The following is a 25,509-nucleotide window of genomic DNA, read 5'->3' as shown; positions in this document are numbered from 1 at the left end:
ATATATATATGTGTGGGGTGGGGCACACACACACACTCACCGCAGCCCAAAAAGTACTGTAATGACGTGACACAAGCCATTTTATCACAGTTTTACATGCTTTAATGGAGGTCGTAGTAACACGCCAAAATTAAACAAACACACAAAGAACCGTCTTACACCATCATACACTACCGTGGGAACAGAATTGTTCACTAGTCTTTCCCCAGCCTCCCAGCCAATCAACACTCGGGGTGCTCAGACCTGTTTCCTGCGCTCCAGCAGCAAGTGAGAAATTAGAAAAATCAGCAAATAACATTTGCTGAAGTGAATGTGAACTCTGAACAACTAAACGCAACACAACGCTGTCAATATCCCGAACTCGTGTCGGGCAAGAATCTAAACTCTAGTTCGGATTGGTACCCTACAATAACTGATTATTAATTGTAGCTTGTTTGAGAAAAAGTGGGGGGAGGGAACTCACCTTTCTTTAAAAGCAGGCACCATACAGTATGTTTATTGTCACTGGCACAAACCAATGTGGAAGGTTTAAAAGGATCCTCCACTGTTTTTACAAATTTGGTCTAAAACCTTTGAAATGTCCGTATTAGCCGATCTACAGTATCCTAACAAAATGCATTGCACCATATTTGTCTGATTAATTTTCAAAAATGGGACTACTTTACCGTTTTACGACCTTTTTGTTATCTATCGGAGTGAAGCATTCAGCCTGCTTTTGGATCATTTCGCAGCTTTTTCAGTCAAAATGACAACTTGTGCTGCTTTTGGTTGCTTTAATAAAAATCAGTTAAAGATGCCAATGTAAACCTCTTTGGTTTACTGAAAGAGAATAAACAAAATCCATGACCCAAAAAAATCTGTGACCGCAGGGGGCGACACTTCTAACTCTGCTATTTTGTAAATGACTTGAAGCAGAGAAGAATAGCTCCCTAATGGACCTTTACTCCCCTTAGTGATTGATTAATATCATACAGCCCCATTGCATCTGTTTTTCATATGACGCTCAATAAGTGTTGTGTTGTTTACGTCACTGAAAACAAAAAAAATGGAGCAGAAATGTCACGTATCCTGCTGTACCAGATAGATCTACTGGGGCGAAGACCGACCTGTAAGTGAAACAGAAGAGGAGGAAGACGATTCGGTGCATGTTAATACAGGCAACCAGGATTAACTTTCAGACAAATGGTGGTGCCTTTGCGAGCGCTGCTCAATAATGCCAACCGAAGTTGAATGTGTCTGCTGCAAAGAACTGCCGTTCTTGTCAGAAATGGTTGAAGGTATGGTTTAATTATCTGAATTTTTTGTCTTGTAAGCGATTGTGTCGTGTTATTGTTTTTTGCTCTGTTACAACGCATATGTTTCCTTTTAATAACTGTGGCTGCATAGTTAATGACTGACTAGTTCTATTGTCTTACCTTTTGCTTATACTGTTTTATATCCAGTGTAACATTGCATGATTCATTATTTAGCATTGGTGTTGATTATAGCCTATTTTTTGTTTTAAAGTTGTCTTGCATTACTGAACACGATAGCTTTAGGGTTGTGTGCCTCAACACGGATGTTTTGTGGACTGCATTGGTAAGCTTACATGATCGAGAGAGTGCTGTCTTCCAAACAGGCAGCAAGTTTCAAACAGGTATGCATACAAATAACCCTACTATAATAATAATAATAATAATAATAATAATAATAATAATAATAATAATAATAATAATAGTACAATCAAAACAACAGCTACAACGTATGACCACATAACACACATAATGTAATATATTAAAGCTTTTTTAATTTTATTTTTTACTTTGATGTGATTTCCCTGATGGCACAATTTTTGTCATCAAATCACAATAATTGTGAACAAAATTTTGCCATCAGGAAATCATATTCTACCCTTGTTATTCATGTTTTTTGTATTTATTACTAATGTGGGAAGTGTTCTTATTCTTTTACTCTTCTTTGTGGTATAATAAAGCACATTTTAAAGTGGGACAAAGAAGCTCTTTCTTAGCTTAGATTTCTGACTGTATTGTCAGCATCATTGTCACCCTTTTAATTCACTTGTTATTCAATTGCAGGTCATGGCGTTATGCAGTATACAGACAGTTTACCTGGTGGGTCCATGGTTACCTTGGTAAAAAGGTTTGACGAGTGATTCCATCTTGTGCAGTGACAAAAATAAGTGCTCAGTTTCCTGCATCTGATGGTCTTTATACAGGACCCCGTGCCCTGGATAATGAGGTTGAACAACCCTGGAGGGATTTTCTTTATATAAACTATATTGTGTTTCAAAAGTTCATACATTTGATCGATTCAACATCATGTGTTTTTATTTGAATTAAACTAACTGAAAGGTTATACTAAGTGTCATTCCTTGATTCAACTTGTTGTTGTTAATATTGTGTTTTTTGAAACCCATTTACTCTACAGCACAGTGAATTAATTAGTTTTTTAAGCTGAAAGAGTGAAAAATGAAATATATATACTATTAGATTTGTGGTTCACTCGAAGGGTTTTATTATATACATATAACACTTTTAAATCAAAGAATAAGCTTGTGATTTGAATAATTTTACTTTGTTTCACCTGTTTATGATAGTGATGGTCTTCTTGAGAAGGTAGATATTGTTTGTCTTCCTTCAATATTGTTGAGGTGATTTGGTCTTTCCAGTGGGGCCATGATACCTGCCCAATCATGGATAAGTGGAGAAGCCTTTGCTTCAGAAGCTGCGAAAAAAAAAAAAAAAGGCATCTTGAATCATGTTTTCCAGATATGGGTAGGATTTCCCCTCCAAAACTGGTTCTGCTTCAAATCTCCTGGATACTTTATTCCCTCACATTCACCAGCCTGGAATGAAGCCTATAAAGGAAAGTACATCCAGTTGTTGAATAAATACAGTGTTTGGTGAAAATCTCTCCTAAACAATTGCCACTAATTGTTCAGCTATTCCCAAGAAGACAATCTTCCTTTTATGATAAATTTCTTAATTTTAACTAAATGAATAAAAGTGCATTAAAATAATAGGTAGAATCTATATAGGGAATAGGAATAAATACCTGCAGCACACGCACACACTCAAGGGTGTAAGGCACTTGCCAAAAAAGCTGGTTAAATGATCAAAAAAGCAGGCTGAACGCTTCACTCAATAGGATTTTCACAGGCAGTGGTGCCATGTTATTTTCGTGATTTAAAGATGGTGGAACCCCCTTAAGAGAGATCAAGTCCCTTAGGGAGCTCTTCTTCTCTGCTTCATGCACTCTACGAAATGGCAGAGTTGGAACTGGTGCCCCCTGCGATTACAGTTTTTTTCGGGTCACGGATTTTGTTTATCCTCTTTCGGTAAACAAAAGAGGTTTACATTGGCATCTTTAAGTTTTACTGATTTTTTTATACCAACCAAAAGCAGCACAAGTTGTAATTTTGACTGAAAAGCTGTTAAGTGAGCCAAAAGCAGGCTGAATACTTCACTCCAATAGAAAACAATGGGCTAAAAGGAGCTGTCATCAATTGTGATTTTAAGATGGCGGCGCACAGGTCCTAAAACGGTTAAGTAGTCCCATTTTTAAAAGTTAATAAAATGAATATGGTATGAAATAATGTGTTTTGTTAGGTATAGTTCTTCTAATAAGGACATCAAAGGTTTTATTTGCATTATGATACCAGTATTGATAGCTTAATGTTTTTTTTGTTTCTTTTTTATCACAAACGGCAGCCTTCATTATTCTAAAATGAACAGTGAATGGTTGAATGAATGGTTTCTATATTCTTTGCATTCCTGTGTGCACAGTTTATTATTGTATAAGTTTCAACAATTTTCATTTACCTAAACAAGAGGTGTTACTAGCATAGAAAACAGCAGCAAATGTGTCCTACTGCCTAGATTTTTACATATTTATCTTCTGCAGAAAACAAGCACTGTATAGACAATAATTAGCATTTTTGGCACATAATGTGCCCTCAGTAGTGGTGATCAAGGTGAGGCACATGGTGCCTTTCATCAACTCCCACCTGGCTATCCTGCCAGTGCAACAATTTGAACTGGAAACCCTTCAGTCACAAGCTTTCTGCTCCAGCTTCCTTTTTAAATCCCAAAGTATAGATTTTAGATCTAATGGTAACACTAGCCTATTTTGGCATGTAAACCGCAATATAATGTTTGTTGGACATGCATTTTATTTTATTTTATTTTATTTTTACAAAAAATCACTGTATTTTATTGTAACAGTTTGAATGTACTTGATAAATTATATACATTTTGTCAATAAATATTGTAATGTTTTGTCTTTATAGTGACATGATTCCTTATGTCTTTTTCCAGGTAGACACAAAGACTGCAATAAAACTGGGGAGTAACCCCCAAATACAAATGAAAATACTTTTAATGAAGTAAGCCCTGAAGATCAGTGTCATTTGTTTTCTGCTACGGAGGTAAACTTGGATAGAAATTGTCATGGAGCTTCAGCACAACACCAACAACAACCAGGCCTTGAGGAAGGAGATACCATGGGACTTCACTGAGGACTGCTCACTCTCCATCAGTGCCACTACTTTTCTCATTATTGCCTACAGCACAGTTATGGCAGTGGGCCTCATTGGGAACTCCTGTCTGGTATATGTCATTACGCGGAACAGAGAGATGCAAAACGTGACCAACATTTTTATTGTTAACCTCTCTTGCTCAGATATTCTCATGTGCATCATATGCCTCCCTGTCACTATTATCTACACACTGATGGACCGCTGGGTCCTCGGAGACATCCTGTGCAAGCTCACACCCTTCATTCAATGCATTTCAGTTACCGTCTCCATCTTCTCCCTTGTCCTGATCGCCATGGAGCGCTACCAGCTCATCGTCCATCCAACTGGATGGAAACCTTTAGTGGGCCAGTCCTATTTTGCAGTAGCTATCACCTGGATGGTGGCTTCCTTGATTTCAGTGCCTTTCCTCTCATACAGTGTACTCACCTTACCATTCCAGAACCTGAGCTTGCCTCTAGCAGTCAATGATCATCTTGTTTGTATGGAGCTGTGGCCAACAGTCCAAGAGCGCCGGGCTTACACCACCTCCCTGCTCATCTTCCAGTACATCCTTCCTCTTGTCCTCATCTTGGTCTGCTACCTTCATGTTTACCTGCGCCTCAGGAGGAGGAAGGACATGGTGGAGCGTGGCAGGAACACCACTCAAAAGAAGAACAAAGGTTCAACAAGGATTAATGCCATGCTAGTCTCCATAGTGGTGGCATTTGCACTTTCCTGGCTTCCTCTGAATGTCTTCAACACAGTGTTTGACTGGAACCATGAAGCTATTCCATCCTGTGGTCATGACATCATCTTCTCATTCTGTCACCTCATGGCCATGAGCTCCACCTGCGTCAACCCAGTTATATACGGTTTTCTCAACACCAACTTCCAGAAACAGCTCAAGAGCACCTTGCTGCGCTGTCGCTGTTGGGAGGTGACAGAGAGGTACGAGAGTGTCCCACTCTCCACCGTGAGCACCGAGGTCACCAAGGGGTCTATCTTGAGTAATGGATCCATGAGTAACACCATCTAAAGATGTAGGTACCTCTAGGTTTCTTGTTTCATTCAACAGAAACTGTGTTGTCTTTATACAGGCTTGAGGTTGACACTTCCATGTTAAAAACTTTGTAATAGAAAATCCAGAATGAAGAAGCTGAGAACACTTATGCACGATGCTCTTTATTCTGTATAATTCTACCTGTGTGAGGACGCTGATAACAAAATACTGGTGCACAGGTTGGACATATCTAAATCCAAAATACAAATCAAGGACAACTTTACACGAGCACATCTGCAACTAACATCAGTGTTGTTATTTTCCTAGAGGTCCAAAATCACAGACTTTAAAATGCTATTCCATGTGGTATGTTTTCTATCTAAAGGACTTGGATCTCTTCAGATAACACATTTGAATGAACATCAGCTGTTTAGGTCGTCCTCTAAGTGTGTAAACAACCGAAGAAGGCTAGATAGACTAAATGGCTTTCGGGGCACAGCTAATGATCCTTTTAGTGTTGCTGTTTTATGTTAATAGTCTTGCAGAAAGTAAGAAAAGGATTGTGAACTGTGATGTGTTAACACTTATCGACAGATTGCCCAGTTGAAAGAGGTAACATTAGTGCTTTAAATGTGGCCCTAGGCATTCATTCAGCTGATTTACTTGCATCATCTTAATGCATTTATTTTTGTCCAAAGTCACCACCATTAGTGTAATGATCTTTTACAGGCAGCTTTGAGGAGAACTGCATACATTACATGCTGTCTGCCAAGGTCTGCAGAGCAGTATATATATAATGTGATGTGTACGTGTGGGGTGGCGTGTCTCATAAATTGTGCCGTCACAACAAATGTATATTGATTGCAATAAAGCAAAATAAAAGTGTCTGTAAAAATTGACAAAGCAGGTTCCTGTTGTATATAACACATGACATGTAGCTTATGGTGTGAACCACAATAAGTGCACATTGTAGCATAGCATATTTGGGATTTAACGGTATGAAAATATTTGTTTTACCAATCCAGCCCTTGTTGGGTTATTTGATTGTTTATATGGCCCTGTTTTAGAGGGTCAAACGTGTCTTCTTGGAAAATTAGGGTTTTGCAAATCAGGTTATCAGAATCATATGATCCTTGAGGATTGCAATGATGCATGCTATAGATGTTTGATTCCAAAGTACACCCAGTCTCTCACAAAGCGAAATGCAAACCTAAGACATTTTACGAAAAAGCTAAAAGTCTGCAATTTTTATTTAAATTCCCCTTGTAGACCAGTAGCAGTGTTGTATTTTTTTTTTGTTGGCATGTCTTGTGCAATATGCCATAAAACTGGTAATAAGTAATACACTCTATTTGCTGTTCAGATCCTTCTGTACATCAATAATAAATTAGAGCACATATTTTGAAATTCCTTATTGATATGTTTGGCTAACTTTCACATAATGTTTTGTAATGGTTAGCAGTATGTATACCAAACATAAGAACACCATCTCTATATATTAAATATTTTTTTAAGTGCTTCCGAGGTCCTATTCAATGCATATGATTTGTTTGAATTGCAGCATTAATATAAAGTTTAGGTGTGTTTGTTTTGAAAATAAGTCAGTGTTGCATTGAGTGCAATCAGTGTTGTACAAGGATTAAAGAGATGTTCACAGGAAGGAAATTATAGTGGTAATAAACTATATGAATGATAATAGATCAAGCGGGGGGGAAGACAGTTCAACTGATTAGACGTTGAGGCTTGATTTTACAATACCTGTTACCATGCCAAGCTGTTTTTGAATAGCTCTTTATTCAGATAAGAGCTCTAAAGGTCCTTATCAGCATAACTGAATGCACACGTGAAGGTGCGGGCCCACAATAACCTTTACACAAAGAAACTCCCCCCTTTTCCATCATTATTTCTCCTCCTCTCACCTGTCTGACCCATTTCAACACCACTGAGTGGCACCAATTATTATATTTGAAATAAATGAGGATGGATGCCTGAAAGAATTACAAAGTGTAGTGGCTCTCAGCAATGAGTGCCAACTTAAATCAAGCTGTTTTACAGTTACTCAGTGTAACTGGGCTGTGGGTGCAGTGCTGCTCCGTCAAATGAAGCTCAGCTGTGGACAGTCACTGTCCACAGGGGCAGCAGACTCTCCTTGTCAGTGGAGCTGTTCCAGAAGAATTTAGCATCTCAGCTGTCTGCATTTTACGTTAGAGATGTTCACAGGAACAGCATGCACTCATTGGCCAGAGATATGCTCAAGCTGTTGTTTTGGGCACAATTTTTTTCCCAGTCAAATTTTTCTTCATCATTACAGCAATAATACAACATTATTGACTATGTCTAGTTTTATTCTTACAAGAATACAATTCCATTCTGCCATTATTAAAACACCAAGAGTGAGGAAGCTCCAACATTTTCAGAATATATTTGAAAAAGTAGCATCAATGCCTTACAATGAGGTTTTTCAGCCTTATTGTGTCTCTGTATCTGTGATAAACTGTGAATTACTCAGGAGTGGTGGCAACTCTGCATCTTACTACTCTGAAAGGACCAAGCAAGGAAAATATGTTTTCAGTTTGAGTTAGTACATGTAATACTAATAAATAGTATCAGCTGTATGTATCCTTTATAAGATCTATGCTTATGGATATAATAATTTACATTTGATCAAACTGACAAAATCCTTCATTTTGGGTGACAGACTTCATTCATTGATGAAATTGCAGGATTTATGCTCAGCTATAGGAAAGGATGATAATACAAATTGAAATGCATGTAATTCAATACAGTTTTTGTTCAGAAAAAGAAAAGTGGGTGGCCATAAACATCTGTAATTACTTGTAGCTTGGCAGAGGGAAAGGTTGAAGGCTGTGTCTCTGGAATTTAATCAATCTATTGTAAACATCCAGGATTCCTCGAACTGAGCAGTTGGCCCATTTCCACGTCAAACACAGAAGATAAGATCTGTCAATATTTTTTTCTCTAATTGCTCTGTGGATTTGGCCAAATGTATCCGTCCTGAGGGAGGTACATCCTTGATCAGCAGGACTATGAGGAAGTTTCTCTTTTTTCAGGTCTGATTCATTTATCATAACACTCCCACATTCACAAATCTTCAAGCTGCAGAAACATTAGATTTGCACATTAGATGGACATGGAAATGGAAACATTTCAGTTTCTCAGAAGTGAGAAACATCCATCACATTCATAAGGATAGTGCTGGAATGTAGTTTAATAAACAGACACAAAGGCATCACTTTGTCAGGATGGGTGGATGGATGAATGGAAGGATGGTTGGATTTCATATCTACAGTCTTGTTTAGATCATTTAGGATCTGGCCTTTGTGCCTGACCCTTCCTTTTCCTTGATGGAAGTCAATGCCACAGCCTGGTTTAGTTGCCTGGTTACAGCTTCCGCTGGGGTTTCAGTGTGTCTTGTTGAAGCTGACGCACAGCATCCAACCATTGGAAGTGTGTTATTAAACACCAGCTGATGAGCAGGCTGAAGAACAGTCAGCCATGCCAGATGGTTTTCCACCTGACATTAAAGCAACACAAGAGCAGACCTTGGTATTGGTTGGAGGGCTACATGATGACATTTTCCCTTTGACCTTTTGCACCAAATGATGAAACGAAAATTGCAAGGGTGTATTCAGTCACATAGGAAGAGCAAAAACTCTTTTGACAGGCCACAGCTGGCTAAGCACAGGTAACGCCAATTACCTTCTTTGTTGACGTGTGGTCTTCCTTTAAAGATCTCCATGCATCACGTAATGAAGATTTCCATTTCACTGTTTAAGAAAAAGTTTTGTTTCCAAATACAGTATATAAAAACAATTACTGATGCATTTAGCTTCAGGTGCTTTTCTTTGTATTGTGACATATAAGGTATCTGCTGACACAAAGGTCTATTGTTCATTCAATCTATCAATTTTAGAAGGCAAACTCTGCCAGCTTTAAGCCCATACTATATCACAGCAATGAGATTACAAAGCTGATGCTCTTGTTCTGAGGTTAAGTCAGAGCGATCTCAGGAAATGAAATGATCTGATGGATCTGACAGCTGTGGGAGGACAAGCAAAGGTAGGTTCAGATATCAGAAATCATCATAAAGATTACAAGATTACAATTTAATTTAGCAGGTTGTGGGACTTGCTCAATATGATGACCCCCCGATTACAAGCCCGCTCCCTAAATCGTTAGGCCACCACCGCCCCCAAAGTGTCATTACTGCATTTTTGTGAGGGAGACCTTCATGATTTGAAAATTTTGAGCAGATTGGCATGAGATACGTTCAAGATGATTTTGTTGTTGACCTTTCCTTTTCCATCTCAGGCTCTTTCAAGCCAAAAAGCAATGCTTGACACAAGTTCATATAAGTAGCTGCAACTACTTATAGGAACTTGATGAAAACACCATCTTTAGACTGTATTTGGTGCTTAGCAGTGATGTGCAGTCAGGGTAGGCAAGGTAGGCAGTGCCTACCCAAGGGTGAATTGAATTTTGATTATTTGTTTTAATTCTAATATAATTATGAATTATTTATTTTTCCATTTCCAATTGACTACAGTACCTATAAGTTTGAAAGTGTCAGCATTTTGTGCTTTTCATAGCCCAAATAACTAAACATGGCTATTTCGTTGTACAGCAGAGACGCCAGCTCTGCACCAGCTAGAGGTGAAAAACCAAACTACGGTGTATAAGTGCTCCTTTTATAGGAAAAGTGGCACCAGCAGACGCATTTTATTCCCCTGAGTCCGAATATGTGGTTTGTTTTTGGCTAGAATTGTGCCCACAGGAGGCCGCAGACGTTTGGTGTGCTCAGCAGCAGGATTGGCTTTATGCTAATGAGGGACTTGTTACGTAACGTTGTTGTGATTTCTGACCCGCCCATATAATCCAGAACAGAAATTTGAAACACAGTTTGTGAAGCCTAGCTCCATAATTAAATTATAAATGGTTGAATGGCTTTGTACAAGTTTTAAGGAATACATTTATGACCTATTTAATGTGTTGAGAAGAACATGGCAGAATTTGCATTACACGGTCTTTAAATTAAAGTGCTCATAAAGCTCAACTGAAATACTTGCATTCAATATGACTTACAGTTTTCTGTTAAGTCAACTCAATTATTTTCAGTTATTATGACTCAAAGTTTTCAAAACCACTGGAATAAGTTCCTAGAACTCAAAAAATAAGTACACAACTACAGCATTTTATGTCAACCAAACTCAATGATTATTAGTTTGTGTTGTCATTGTTTTTAAGTATACACTTTACTCAAACATGCTGAGTTTGTTTTCTTAACAATTTTAAGTTTAACTTACTTAATACATCTGAAAGCCATGAAGATATTGAACAGTATATTCATACGCGCTCCCTTTTGGCACACTGCAATGTTAATGCCAGTGGGATGGCCAGTAGGGTGGCCAGCAAATTTATAGGGTGGGCGGTGGCCGTCCCTAGCCACCCCCTGGTCTCGCCATTGCAGAGGGACCTCTGCGGAGTCTCTTCCTCCAGAACACGTTTGTGCCTTTAGACCGTTGCTTCTTCACCTCGGTCTTCCTTATTCCTCTTACTTTGCCGTGTAACTGCTGTGCCAAAAGCCACGATGGAGACTTATGCTGGAATATCCGCAATCACACTTCCCCTACTCTCAGATTGTGAACTCGCATAGACTTTTGATGAGCAGCTTGTGCAGCCAATTGTAATGCTTAAAACAGCTCATGGGATTGCTCTGTTGGTGAAAGATCTCTGATTGGCTGAAGTCCAGCGTCATGCTCCTGTATTTCTAAATCTCATTTACAGAGCCAGGAGAAGGAGAAGAGATTCACTGTCCACTCTGAACACTTTGGATTACAATATCCTCAAAGATGATTATGGATTTTTGACCAAATAACACAACAACAAAAAAACTTACATACTGCTGCTTTAACAGTTTTGTTTTAGGCTCATTCGTCTCCATTGTAACTAAGTGAGAACAAAAGGTGCATTACTTGTTCTTCTCCTAATTATGGTTTCTATGAGAAGGAGAGAAATATTAAATTGGCAAGTTAAAGTGTATATATAAATTGAGTTGGCAGATGGGAAAAGTGTAAGATTCAGGATTCTGTTTATTTTGAGGGCTCTACTATTTTGATAAATTGATGAATGAGACAGCTGTAATTTTGTGTATGTGCTACTGCCCATAGGCATTGTTGCCTAATTGTCACGGTTGCTTTCGTAAAGCTGTTGTGATGAGTTCACGAGTGACGAATAAAGCTACCTGGGAGCCACATTACGATCTACACATTGTCTATGAAATGCCCTCAGCTTAGAGGCCCCATTAATCATTCTATCAACAAAAAAAACTAAATGGAACATTTAGTCATCAGTACTGAATCATTCTTACAAAGAAAGAAGATGGCTTTCTTTGATTAAGCACTTCTCCTTTACATCAATCTGATAAATAAGAATGTGTCTGAATGTAAGTATCTGTGGATATGTCTCTTACATGGGAAAGTAATCGCACTTAGAGGTGTTGGAACATAAAATACCACTAAGTAGTGCCAAAACCATGTGTCTATATATGCAGACCGAACTGCACTCTTTCATGTAAATAGTATTTCCTAAAAGGATTTTCCTCTGCTCTCTTTTTGCCTTGCCAAAACCTATGAATTAATTAGAAATGTTTGAAAACTCCATAAATTCCAAGATCTCAATCCATTTCAGAATCTGTGGATTTGCTGGAAAAACAAATGTGATACACTGAGGCCAAACACCATTACTTAAAATACTGAACTTGTGGTTGTAGATACCGCAACACACATTCAAAGGTCTCATGATGTCCAACTTTCAAAGAGACAGTGAGTGTGTAAACAGGAACAGATTGCTCTAATGTTGATCATCGTTTGGGTTATTATTGTGTATTCTGCAAATCCAATTAAGCAATTTCTGGCATGCGTTGAGAACCAAATTGCATCTGATTATCTTGATGAGCACACAGTAACATCCCTCTGAGCAGGATATTACAGACCGCTGTAGAAAATTAAAGCAATTAACTTTTTGTAATTTTTGCTCAAATACCAGATACTACTCAGGTTATTGTGGTTCTATCAGTATCTAATAATATTTATCAAGCTTTGCAGTCATAGGAAGTGTTTAGACTGTGAAAATAACGTTACAAGTGGTATTGAATACAAAAACTAAACAAACAGAATGAGAATTGATGGTGACAGTTCAAAGGCCACTTGAAAGCCAAGCAACACAGATGACACAGTTAGAGGTCACAGCGTGGAGTTGCAGGTTGTCTTTTGCTGTCCTCTAGTGGCAAAACATGTCACCTTATTATTACATTTATTGTCACTGTAATGAGGGTTTACACTAATTCCAAGAGTTCTATTGTATTCAGTTATTAAAGAAAAGAGTAACACATTTTTCTGTTAACTAACTTGGATAGAAATAAGTATTGCAACAATAACAACAAGCTCTTGGGAGCTTTTACTTGTCAGATGTGAAACATGTATACTGTATACATTTAAAGTGTTTTGAATTGAATGTCTTTTTTTCACGCTTTGTGCTATCATTGTGGCCATGCCCAGGGTACAATATTAATACAGGCCTAAATATTTTCATTGCAAATGTGGTTTACAGGCTACTATAGGAATGAAATTGACTAGGCTATATACAATGAATTTCAATGGCCTTTAGGGCTATGTTCAACTGTGTGAGTCAAGTGTAAACCACATAGGTGTGTGTGGTGAAGCTGCTGAAATAAGCTTGAATTGTGTTGTATTTGTACAAAAAGTGATTAATGATTCATTTGGCAACAAAATTAAATGATGAGATAATTTACTGCCCCTTAGAAAATTGGGACCTTAAGCATTTAAAGTGACAGAATGTAAGCATTTTTTGCATCAGTTGGTCAAAAATCTATAATCATCATTTGAGCATATTGTAATCCAATTGGTTCTGAGTGGACAGTGAATCTCTTCTCTTTCTCCATGAAGTTTATAAATCCAGGAGCGTGATGCTGGATGTCAGCCAGCTTTCTACAAACACGTGTGCTCCATGGGCTGTTTTGGGCTGGTGTCAGAGGGAGTATGATAACAGTATGATAAATTGCGTGTAAACCTAAGAGAAGCTCATTCAAGGTGAATTAATTTTAAAGTCTGGATGCGGAGTGATGGTTGTCACAGGCAGCTGAGATCACAGCCGACTGTGTGTGCTCTCTGGCGGGGACAAGTTGACGACAGCAGGCGCTGCTCAGAGCACTAACTACAGAGTGATATGTGCATTCATGTCAGAGTCTCTGAAACATCTGAAAACTCTCCACCAACACAAGATAAACTCCATACATTTGGCACTGGTCTAAATTGAGGAAAAAAATCCCTGGTAAGGGAGGCTAAGTTTCAGTTTCATTTTCAAAATCGAGTGGAGAGAAGATTCTACAAACTGCAGCTTTAACTTGACAACCTACAGGGTTCTCGCCAACGCTGTTGAGCGTAGGGGCCCCCGACATTGTAATTTTGCTCTCCTACGGTGCAATGGCGCCCCCTACATTCTGTTTTTTTTTTCTTTCTTAATTGGTAGTCCTAATAATTGTTGCACACTTGGACACAAAAGGGACTCCCATGTGTGCATGGGTTGTTTTAACTCTCTTTTTAATCTGCATTACCAAGAAACACATACATCAGCCACACCATCTTATTTAATACATGTGATTGGCTCGGACACTCTCATCTTTACCTGAAGACCCCTGCAGCCCTTTCGCTGCCCCCGATGCTGCCTGTGTGCATCCTCTGCTTACGTATCTGTAATAACCATCCACGTATTTAAGCTCAGAGGAGTGCGGACAGTCCGAAATCTGCTGTGCGTGTAGGCCCAAACATACTGTGGCCTGGGAGGGCCCGGCGGCTGAGGCACCGCCCCGCTCCCAACTCACCGCTTACCGGGGCCGTGGATATGGTTACCTTGCTGAGATTGGTGCCCCCTCATGGATTGTCCTCAGTGCGCCCTGACATGGGGACCGAAACCACGACAGCTAGCGCAAGGGGTCGGCTGGGATGTGGGTCGCCCACCCAAACCGACCTGTCTAGAAACACAGACCGCTGTGTAACTGCACAGTGAATAAAAGCATGTTGATCAGCTCCATTTCTTACACAAACTTTGAAAGAGAAGACAGCAACAATGATGAGTATCTGCACATTTGTCTCAGCACTTAGTAATTCATTGTGTTCTTTCATCCATCCACCTTTTGTTTAAATTTAAGTGTTATGAGAGCTGATATTGTAGGTTTTATATGTTTTTAAAGCTGCTTTGATTGTGCACAGCAAAATGTTAAGTGTCTTGTGGGATTTATGCTGCTCATTTAAGTTTTGTTTGGAAATCTATTTTCACTGAATACGCTTTTGTGTTTGATCAGATTGGATCAAAAGCTAATCCCTTGAGTATCAAGTCTGACAGGAGGTGGATCAAATGGACGGCAGCTATGTCCTCATTGTGGAAGCAGTTTGATAATGATGTAGCCCAAATTCTGGAGGCAACGGTAAAGGGGGAGGCTGACAGGAAGCTACAAGGCTTGACAACGATCATTGTCAGTATCGTAGCTGAGCGATTCGGCAAGGAAAAGAAAAAAAAGCTCCGGAACAACTTAAGAATCAAAGAGCTGTGAAGATTCACAACATCAGGAAGGAGATAAAGGTACTGAAGTCCCAATACAAGGAGGCCATAGACGAGGATCCCATTGGCCCGGCCCAGCTAAATGTGCATCCTATGGGAAAAGATCAGGGTTCTCCGCTGGGCTGAGTGGCATCGGAGGCGGTGCCATGAGAGAGCCCACAGAAAAGTGGTTCAAAAGCACACTGAAAAGCCAGCAATGCCCCCTAGTGTTCAAACATGGAAACACCTGTCTTGTGATACACCTCTGGAGATGAAGCAATACCAAATGGTAGTCGCAGGAATCTACGTATATCTGCCAAAGGGGCTGTTGAATGTGCACAGTTTAGAGCTTTCAACGTCCAACTTCAGCTGCCAAAATCCTGAAAATGTGTCTAGCTTGCTAAAAAATCTAGAATTTGCAAACCGTGACATTACTTCTTCTCTTGTAGGCAGTTTGAAATGTTCTCTGTTTATTGCCCTGTTCAAATCTCTTGGATCCATACTCTTATGTAAAGTAAACATGCTATTACATAGTGTAACACAAACAGCGTAAGGGTATGATGTGACCGGAAGGGACTAGTTTTATGTGACGTGCTCTAGCGGAAGTAAGCCAGCAGTGGAGCAACGCATGTGTTATGTTTAGCAGGTTGACCTAATAAAGTTAGCAAGATACAATTGCTGCCTCCTCATCATTCTACATAACACTACATGGTGTCAGAAGACGTCCAGGGATGGCAAAGTTCCCACCCCCGGAGTGTTTTGACTTCTCGCGGCCGGAGCAGTGGCCGGAGTGGCGCCAACGCTTTCAACGCTACAGGATAGCAACGAAGCTAAACAAGGAAGACGGTGAGGTGCAGGTTTGCACACTGCTCTACTCGCTCGGGAAAGAAGCTGAGCAGGTATTTAAGACTTTCACCTTTTCAGAAGAGGATGGTGAGGATGAAGATGATTATGAGACTACTCGATAACTACTTTGTGCCAAAAGTGAATACAATTCACGAAAGAGCCCGTTTCCATCAGCGCACACAAAGGTCAGGGGAGATGGCGGAGGAATACATTAGGAGCCTGCATGAATTAGCAGACACCTGTGGATTCGTAGATTTCAAAGATGAAAATATCCATGACAGGTTAGTCATCAGGATATTAGACAAAGAGTTATCTGAAAAGCTACAACTGATGCCCGACTTGACACTCAATAAAGCCGTTGAGTTAGTGAGACAATCGGAGCAAGTGAAACAACACGTCAGAGAGCAAGGGGCCAATGCAAACTGTGCACAAGTGAGTGAAGTGGCCCATAAGCATCCGCCAAACAGAGAGAAACAGTGGCACAATAATGTCAAAGAACGGTTTAAAGGAGCCAAAATAAAACAAACCCCACATATAAACAAAGGATATAAATGTTCCAGATGCGGTCGTATGCACGCAAAAGAATATAGATGTGCAGCACGTAATGCAGAGTGCCGTAACAGTAAAAGGCTGGGACATTTTGCAGTCGTTTGTCGCTCCCGTGTGGTCAATGAGGTAACAGCACCCATAAAAGAAAGTGAGAAGAATAATACTTATTTCTTAGGGGAAATAACAGACGTGGAAGACACTGGCAATGCATAGACAGTGAAACTACCAATACAAGGTATAGAAATATACTTTAAGACTCAGGAGCTGATACAAGTGTTATACCTGAAGAGACATTCAATCAGCTTAAAAGCAAGCCAAAACTAAAGAAAACAGTAAGCGGACTGGACAGCCCAGGTGGTAAAGTGAATTGCATTGGACATTTTGTAGCTACCACAGTAAGAAAAGGGAAGAGATATAGGTTCAAAATAAATGTGACAAGAGGAACACATAGCAGCCACCTACTCAGCCGCAATGTAGCTGTTGCAATGGCTTTAATTAAGGGCATAGATGAGATCAAAACAGCTGATCTGCTGAAAGACTCATGCCCAACAGATGTTGGTAAACTGAAGATAAAACCCATTAAGATAACTCTTAAGAAGAATGCTGTCCCCTACAGTGTGTCGACTGCCAGGCGTGTGTCAGTACCTATGCTCCCCAAAGTGAAAAAGGAGCTTGACCGAATGGTAGACACTGGTGTGATACAACCTATAAAGGAGCCAACAGAGTGGTGTGCTCCAATCGTCGCTGTTCCAAAGAAACACAAAGAGCAGACAAGAATATGTGTGGATCTAAAAATGCTCAACAAAGCAGTGAAGAGAGAAAGGTATGTTTTACCAACTATCGATGACATCCTACCTAAACTTGCCAGAGCCAAGATGTTTTCCCTCTTGGACGCTGCTAGTGGTTTTTGGCAAATACCACTGGACACTGAAAGTGCCAAACTTACCACATTCATAACTCCCTTTGGTAGATACTACATCAATAGACTGCCATTTGGAATTACAAGTGCACCTGAAATCTTTCAGTGTGAGATGACAAAACTCCTGAAAGACCACGACGGTGTAGCAATTTACATGGATGATATTCTTATCTACTCTGACATGCAAGAGGAACATGAATTGAGGCTTCAGAAAGCCCTACAAACTCTTAAGAAAGCAGGTTTAAAGTTAAACCATGAGAAATATTTCCTACGTCAAAGTCAACTAAACTATCTTGGACACTGTATTGATGAGCATGGCATTCGTCCTGATGAAACAAAGGTGAAGGCTATTACAGAGCTTGAGCCACCCAACGATGTCACAGACAAGGAGAATCCTGGGAATGATTCACGACCTAGGCAGATACCTAACTTATACCCAACTTGTCTGAGATAACCAAGCCACTCAATGACTTATTCAAAAATTATGTAGTATGGACTTGGACTGTAGTGCAAGAGGAAGTGTCACGGGACGGAACTGAGGCTCAAGCGCAGACAGCACAACAGGAGGCACAGATACAATTAACTGATTTATTTCACAAAACTGAATACAACAGAAAACCTACCAGCGCCCTAAGTGGGGTGGTGGAGAAATTAAGGAAGTGCTGAGCAAACTGAGGGAGACCTAATACTAAGATTAACTAAAAACGATCAGGAAACTACTGACGAAAAAACAGAACCCTAGGTCTAAAGGCATAAACTCAGCATGACTAAACTAACAAAGGAAACCTCTGAACCCCAAATGGGCAGGAACACAGAGACGCTCGAGTTGCAGCCAACACGGCCGAAACGAAGGAGCCTGGCACAGGAGTGGGGAAGAACCGGCTGAAGGGTGGAGTGAGCTGAGGGATTCCAGCGGTGATGATGGTTCCAGGTGGGAAGGAGGCAGGAGAGATCCCATCGGCTGAGAGGGTCAGAGTGTGCAATGTTTACAGTTTGGAATCGGTTTGTGGTCTGCCGGTGTCTTAAGTAGTGGTGTGACCACTCCCTGCCGCAGCTGGAAGCAATCCTGATGATTAGAGTTGAGTAGTCCGGACAGTGAGGCATGGAGACCACCAGATGGTGCCAACGGACCAATTCAGGAGATGCCAGAGGTAGAGGGCATGACAGGAAGCCTTCAAGAAGGTGAAGCAGCTTGTCACAAAGTCGCCTATACTAGCATATTATGATGTAAACAAGCCAACCATTGTTAGTTATGGCTTGGAAGGAGTATTGCTCCAAAATTACAATGGACAGCTGAAACCTATAAGTTTTTGTTCCAGAACTCTGACAGACGCTGAACAAAATTATGCCAAAATCGAGAAGGAATGTCTTGTAGCAGTCTGGGCGTGTGAGAAGTTTTCCAGATATCTATATAGTTTGGATTCCTTCACCCTGCAGAGCGAGCACAAACCTCTGATTCCCCTGATAAACAGTAAAGATCTCCACTAAGTGCCTGTACGGTGTCAAAGATTGTTGTTACGTATGATGCGCTACAATCCTACAGCTGTTTATGTTCCAGGAAAAGACCTGATCATAGCTGATACACTTTCGAGACATCCCCGAGCAGCTTTAACAGAGGAAGTGGCTGAGCTGACAAGTGAAATTCGGGCTTATGAGGAAGCAGTCCACGAGTCATGGCCCATTTCACCCCCCAAACTCGACTTGGTCAAGCAGCATACTGTTGAGGATGCTGATCTGCAGATGGTGAGTCGATATATGCTGAGAGGATGGCCGAAATATGCTTCGATGGTGCCAGACAATGTAAAACTCTTCTACACTTTTAGACATTCTCTCACATCATCAGAAGGTTTGGTGCTTTACAATGACAGAATAGTCGTGCCATAGAACATGAGGTCTGAAATCCTGCAACGCATTCATGACGGACATCAAGGCATAGTGAAGTGTCGGGAGAGAGCAAAGTGCAGTGTGTGGTGGCCGAGGATAAGCAAAGAAATCCAGGAAATGGTGAGCACCTTTGGACACTGTCAAGAGTCTAAACCTACTCAAAACAGGGAACCTTTGATCACTGCTTCACTACCCAGTCTTCCTTGGGAGAGAGTAGCCTCAGATTTATGTGAGATGAATAAGCAAAACTACTTGGCAGTTGTGGACTATTTTTCATGTTTCATAGAAATCGCTTACCTTAAAGACATGTCAGGGCAGACAACGAGAGCCAAGCTAAAGAACATCTTCTCCAGATGGAGTACGACTTCAGACATATAACAACCAGTCCCCATTATGCTCAAGCCAATGGAGAGGCTGGAAGGGCTGTGCAGATGGCAAAACGAATCCTGAGACAGACTGATCCCTTTTTGGACCTCATGATCTACAGAGCCACTCCGTTACAAGCTACAGGCGTGAGCCCAGCACAGCTGATGCTGGGAAGGCAGATCCGAACAACCATACCTACGTTGGAGGCCAAACTGCAGCCTGTGTGGCCGGATCTCAGGCAGGTGGGACAGGTTGACGAGAGAGCAAAACAAGGTTACAGGCGTTCTTACAACAGCAGACATAATGTCAGATCATTACCAGAACTCCAGCCGGGATTCAACATTGCTGTGAAGTTCGACGGTGAGAGGGGATGGATAAAGAAAGCACCTGTCTTTAAAAAGTGTGACTCACCCAGATCATACTTGGTCCAAACCGACAATGGAGTCCTACAAAGAAATAGGCGTCATCTGAGGCCTATCGTCAGTACCCCAGATGCTTCAGGAACAGGCGGAGAGGATCGCATAGAGCAGGATAGAGAACCACACTCACCAGATCCAGCAGGCGACCCACCTTGTGTACCATCTGAAGTTAATACGTCATCAAACCCAGCACGCATGACATCTAGTGGCCGGCTTGTGAAGCCACCGGACAGATACAAGGAATATGTGATGTCATAAATAATTCCTGGGAGTTGGAGAAACTGTTCTAAATTGTTTCAATGTTGCAGTATGTAATTTTGATATTTAACTTAGCAGTTACATTAAGTAAGAAACAAGAGGTTCTTATGTAGATTTATGTTACGGTGAATGCTTACTTGTTAAAATAAGGTATTCAAAAGTGTTATTTTGAGTTAAATGTCTGAGGTTGATTTCTGCTGATAATTACAGTACATTTAAATTTTGCACTTGTCTTTCGACTCAAAGAAAGCGTGATGTTATGTAAAGTAAACATGCTATTACATAGTGTAACACAAACAGCATAAGGATATGATGTGACCAGAAGGGACTAGTTTTATGTGACGTGCTCTAGCGGAAGTAAGCCAGCAGTGGAGCAACGCATGTGTTATGTTTAGCAGGTTGAGCTAATAAAGTTAGCAAGATACAATTGCTGCCTCCTCATCATTCTACATAACACTACACATACAGAGCTTTCCGTTCTTCTTCTCCACAATAACAAGACTACTCACCCACTCAGTTGGTTCATCAATCAATCATTTCAATCACTGTCAGCTTTTCCATTCTATCCAATTCAGCTTTCAGTTGGTTTTGAAGAGCAAATGGCACTTTTTGGCATTAATGAATGACTGGTGGAGCATTCTTATCCACTCTGATTGTGTGTTCCTGAGAAAGGCAGCCAAACCCCTGAAACAGGTCACTGTATTCTTCTGTCAGTAAATGCCAGTATATACTAACAGTATGTCTACTGATTTTCTTAAACTCTGCCTCTGATATCACATTTGCCTGTGCTTCTAGTCCCCACCTGCTTCAAGAAAACAACAATCATCCTGGTAACTAAAAAGCTAAATGTGAGTTGCCTAAATGACTATCGGCCTATAGCACCCACCTCTACCATCATGAAGTGCTTTGAAAGGTCAGTTAAGGCTCACATCTCAGCCTCCCTGTCCTCCACACATGATCCATTGCAGTTTGCTTACAGGCCTAACAGGTCCACAGATGATGCAATAACATTTGTACTTCACAACGCCCTCTCTCATCTGGACCAGAGGAACGTGTACGTGTGAAAGCTGTTCATTGAGTTCAGCTCTGCCTTTAGCTGCATCATCCCATTAAAACTTGGGGCCCTGAACATCCTGGACTTCCTGACGAACAGACCACAAACGGTACAGCTCAGCAACTTCTTCTCCTCCATACTGACTCTGAGAATTGGGGCCCCGCAGGGGTGTGTCCTTCGCCCTCTGCTTTTCTCCCTTTACACTTATGACTGTTCGGCCATGCACAGTTCCAATACAATCATAGAATTTGCTGCTGATACCACCATCATTGGCCGCATCACAGGCGGTGATGAGACGGCCTAAAGACAGGAGGTGAGCACACTGATGTCATGGTGCAGTGACAACAACCTACTGCTCAATGTTAGCAAAACCAAGGATATGATCGTGGACTACAGGAGGCTTCAGGAAGAAGGACATGCCCCATCCACATTGAGGAAGCAGCAGTGAAGAGAGTCAGCAGCTTCAGGTTTCTGGGGATCACCATTAGCGAGGACCTCAGCTGGACACGTCAAACTGACCTTGTCTTAAGTTCAGCGAGACCGCGCCTCTTCTTCCAGTGGCGTCAGAGGAGGTTTGGCATGAACATCAGCATTCTGTCAAACTTTTACAGATGCACCATCAAGAGCATCCTGACTGGGAACATCACGGCCTGGTACGGCAGCTGCACTGCTGTGGAGCGCAAAGCACTGCAAAGGGAAGTAAGATCTGCCCAGAGCATCACCAGAGCAGAGCTGTCAGCACTTCAGGATATCTTCAGCCAGCGCTACAGCAGGAAGGCAAAGAGGATCCTCTCTGATCCCAGCAACAGACTATTCATGCTCCTGCCATCTAGCAGGCGGCTCAGGAGAATCCGGACTCGAACCAGCAGGTTCAAGGACAGCTTTTACCCTCATGCCATCAGACTGCTGAACAGTTGATCTGCCACACACACACACACACTCACATATACAATAACACTCACAAACATTTACACTTACTCATTCAGTTGCACTCAAAGACATACACTAGCGCTCTTAAAATATACTTTAAAAATGTGAAGGTCTTCTTGCACTAATTGCTCTTGTGTTTTTATTCTGTTCCTTTTTTATTCTGTTTCTATTTTATTCTAATAATGTAAATACCTTGTTCTATTTCATCTTTTTTTTTCCTTTTTACTTTATTTTTATATATACATATTTTATCCTATTGCACCGTGAAGTTGAGCTGGCACTAAGCAATAAGAATTTCATCACATGTGCATGACAATAAATCATCTCGTATCCAGTTATCTCCAGTGTCCACAAATGTGTCATTCACTTTCAGTGATGTTATCCAATCTTTTTTCTATCCATAACCACCGAATAGACTTTGCTCTGCTGTTTATACAGCATAATGGTTATCTTTGTTGCACTTACTGGGGCGACCGTGGCTCAGGTGGTAGTGGGTCGTCTTCTGATCGAGAGGTTGGGGGTTCGATCCCAGTACCTGACTATGTGTCGAAGTGTCCTTGGGCAAGACACTGAACCCTTAGTTGCTCCCAGTGGTCGACTAGCGCCTTGCATGGCAGTCCTGTGAGAGTGATTGGGTGAATGAGCTGATGTGTAAAGCGCTTTGAGACTGCTTCAGTGTGGTGATAAAGCGCTATATAAAATCAAGTCCATTTACCATTACTTACTGCATTTTTTGCCATATGCTTGACACTTCTTTGGTGGGTGCTGAGTACCACATCAACCACATCTTTCTATTTCCATCTGCTTTTGCTGGTTTTGTTTCACTTTTTACATCCTGGACAGCACTCTTCTTTTTGAATGCTCTGTGTGCTTCTTTGTGCACTACATCCACATTGCAGCTTTCACTGAACAGTTCTTTTGCTTGTCCTTTCACAGTCCCTGTTGCTCTACACAGCAGCAATGCTTTATCCAAGTCTAAATTGTCTTCTCTCAATAGCTTTTCCCTTAGACAATTATCTGGAATTCCACACACAAGTCTTTTATCAAAGAGTCTGTCAACTCTCCAAATTCACGTCTTGCTTTTGTTCCTTAGCTCTGTCACATACTGATCAATTGTGTCTCCTGTTTTCTGTACACATGTGAAGAATCTGTGCCTCTCAAACGTCACATTTATTTTTGGAATACAGCACAGTAAGCTTCAAATTTTTCTATTATTTTCCCAACTTCATTGTATCTCCATGTTGGAGTATGTTCTCAATCAACCTTGTCTGTGTGATGTTATATGTTTCTTTTAGCACTTTATTTTGATAGGCACGGAACGTGGTTCTAGATCCTGCTGAGTGTGTTTTTACTTCCTTTGTTTTGTGAGTATTTCCGGTTCCGTTTGAGCGGGAAGATGTTTTAGTTTACTTCCGTTATGTTCTGATGAGGATGCCAGAACTAAGTTGAGAATAAAGACTACTCAAACGAGAAACGTGTGGTTCACTGAAAGAATGAGCAACGAGGCAGAACACCCAACAGGTTATGGGCCCAGGCACAGCACAGGAGGCCGATGGCACAGACTGGTTTTCGACGGAGACGAAAACCACTACGAAATATGGGAGGTAAAATTCCTTGCTTACTTGAGAACGCTGGGATTAAAAGATACCATCCTATCGGCTGATAACCCAGACCGAGAGAAAAACGAGGAGTGCTATGCAGAGCTAATACAGTTCCTCGACGATAAAAGCCTGTCGTTGGTGATGAGAGATGCTGCAGATAACGGCCGGAAAGCGCTCCATATACTACGCGGCCATTACGCCAGCCACGGTAAACCGAGAATCATCGCTCTTTACACAGAGCTCACCTCCCTGTTAAAAGACCCTGGGGAAACAGTGACAGATTATATTTTACGTGCTGAAAAAGCAGCAACGTCTCTGAGAAATGCAAATGAGGTGATAAGTGACGGACTGATCATAGCAATGATCCTAAAGGGGCTTCCGGAGTCATACAAGCCTTTTGCTATTCACACAACTCAGAGCAGTGAAGAATTAACATTTATCCAGTTTAAAAGCAGACTGAGAAGCTACGAAGAGACAGAAAAGTTTGAAAACAAACTGAAGTCAGACAATGTGATGAAAGTAGACATGACAGCTGTAACCTGCTACAATTGTGGAAATCGTGGGCATATGGCGAGAGACTGCCGTCAAAAGAGTACACCAAAATGGTGTAACTACCACAGAAGCACAACCCACAGTGATGAGACATGCAGAAGAAGAGCCAAACGGAAGGACGACGCCAAGCAGACTTCAGAGAAGCAGGACAACTACGAGGAGGATCAGACGATGGTATTCAAAGCCAGCCAGGATCTTCTACCTGATAACATCAAACTTAATGGCATCATGGTGGACTGAGGAGCCACATCACACATCATTACAGATGAGGAGCAGTTCACACAATTTGACAAGACCTTCGACCCAAATAAGCACTTTATGGAGTTGGCGGATGGAAGCAAGATGAACAATGTTGCACTGAAGCGGGGTGATGCACTGATTAAGCTGCTGAACTCTGAGGGGAAGTATGTTAGAGTCACTCTTAAAAATGCTTTGCTAATCCCATCCTATCCACAGAGCATTTTTTCAGTGCAAGCAGCTACAGCCCATGGAGCCAGTGTGACCTTCATGGAAGGACAAAATGAACTCCTGTGTAAGGATGGAACTGTGTTCCCAATCGAGGTACATGAGAGACTGTATTATCTGAAAAATAACAATGAAAAATGCATTGAGAGGCATTTTACTGATGTGATCTGTGATGATAAAGTTAAACTAGCCTGTGATGTCAAAACATGGCATCAAATATTAGGACACTGTAATGTAAATGATGTTCTAAACTTACAAAATGTCGTTGAGGGCATGAAAGTCACTGACAACAGTAAAATAGAGTGTGACATATGCACAGAAGGAAAATTCATTAACAGCAGAAACAAAGAATCAGATGTTAAAGCTGGAGCACCACTACAGTTAGTCCATACGGACTTATCAGGCCCCATTGATCCTGCAGGCTTAGAGGGACACAGATATGCAATTTGTTTTACTGATGATTTCTCTGGATTAGCGACTGTCTATTTTCTGAAAAACAAGAGTGATACAACTA

At 41.0% G+C, this 25,509-nt stretch overlaps 1 protein-coding gene across 1 annotated transcript in view; it reads left to right on the top strand.

Moving 5' to 3' along the window:
* Positions 1–6,415, top strand: part of npy8br (neuropeptide Y receptor Y8b) — a 30,845-nt gene extending 24,430 nt beyond the window's left edge. Inside the window, exon 2 of the mRNA XM_028457435.1 lies at positions 4,317–6,415. Within this exon, the coding sequence (XP_028313236.1) occupies positions 4,449–5,552 (1,104 nt within the window). The 5' untranslated portion in view covers positions 4,317–4,448 and the 3' untranslated portion in view covers positions 5,553–6,415. The remainder of the gene's footprint in view (positions 1–4,316) is intronic.
* Positions 6,416–25,509: the final 19,094 nt, after the last annotated feature.

This window comes from Gouania willdenowi, chromosome 9, assembly GCF_900634775.1.
Source record: "Gouania willdenowi chromosome 9, fGouWil2.1, whole genome shotgun sequence".
In the NCBI taxonomy this organism is placed as follows: domain Eukaryota; kingdom Metazoa; phylum Chordata; class Actinopteri; order Blenniiformes; family Gobiesocidae; genus Gouania; species Gouania willdenowi.
The sequence above is the reverse complement of the archived record's forward strand: the minus strand, read 5'-3'. Positions and strand labels throughout refer to the sequence as shown.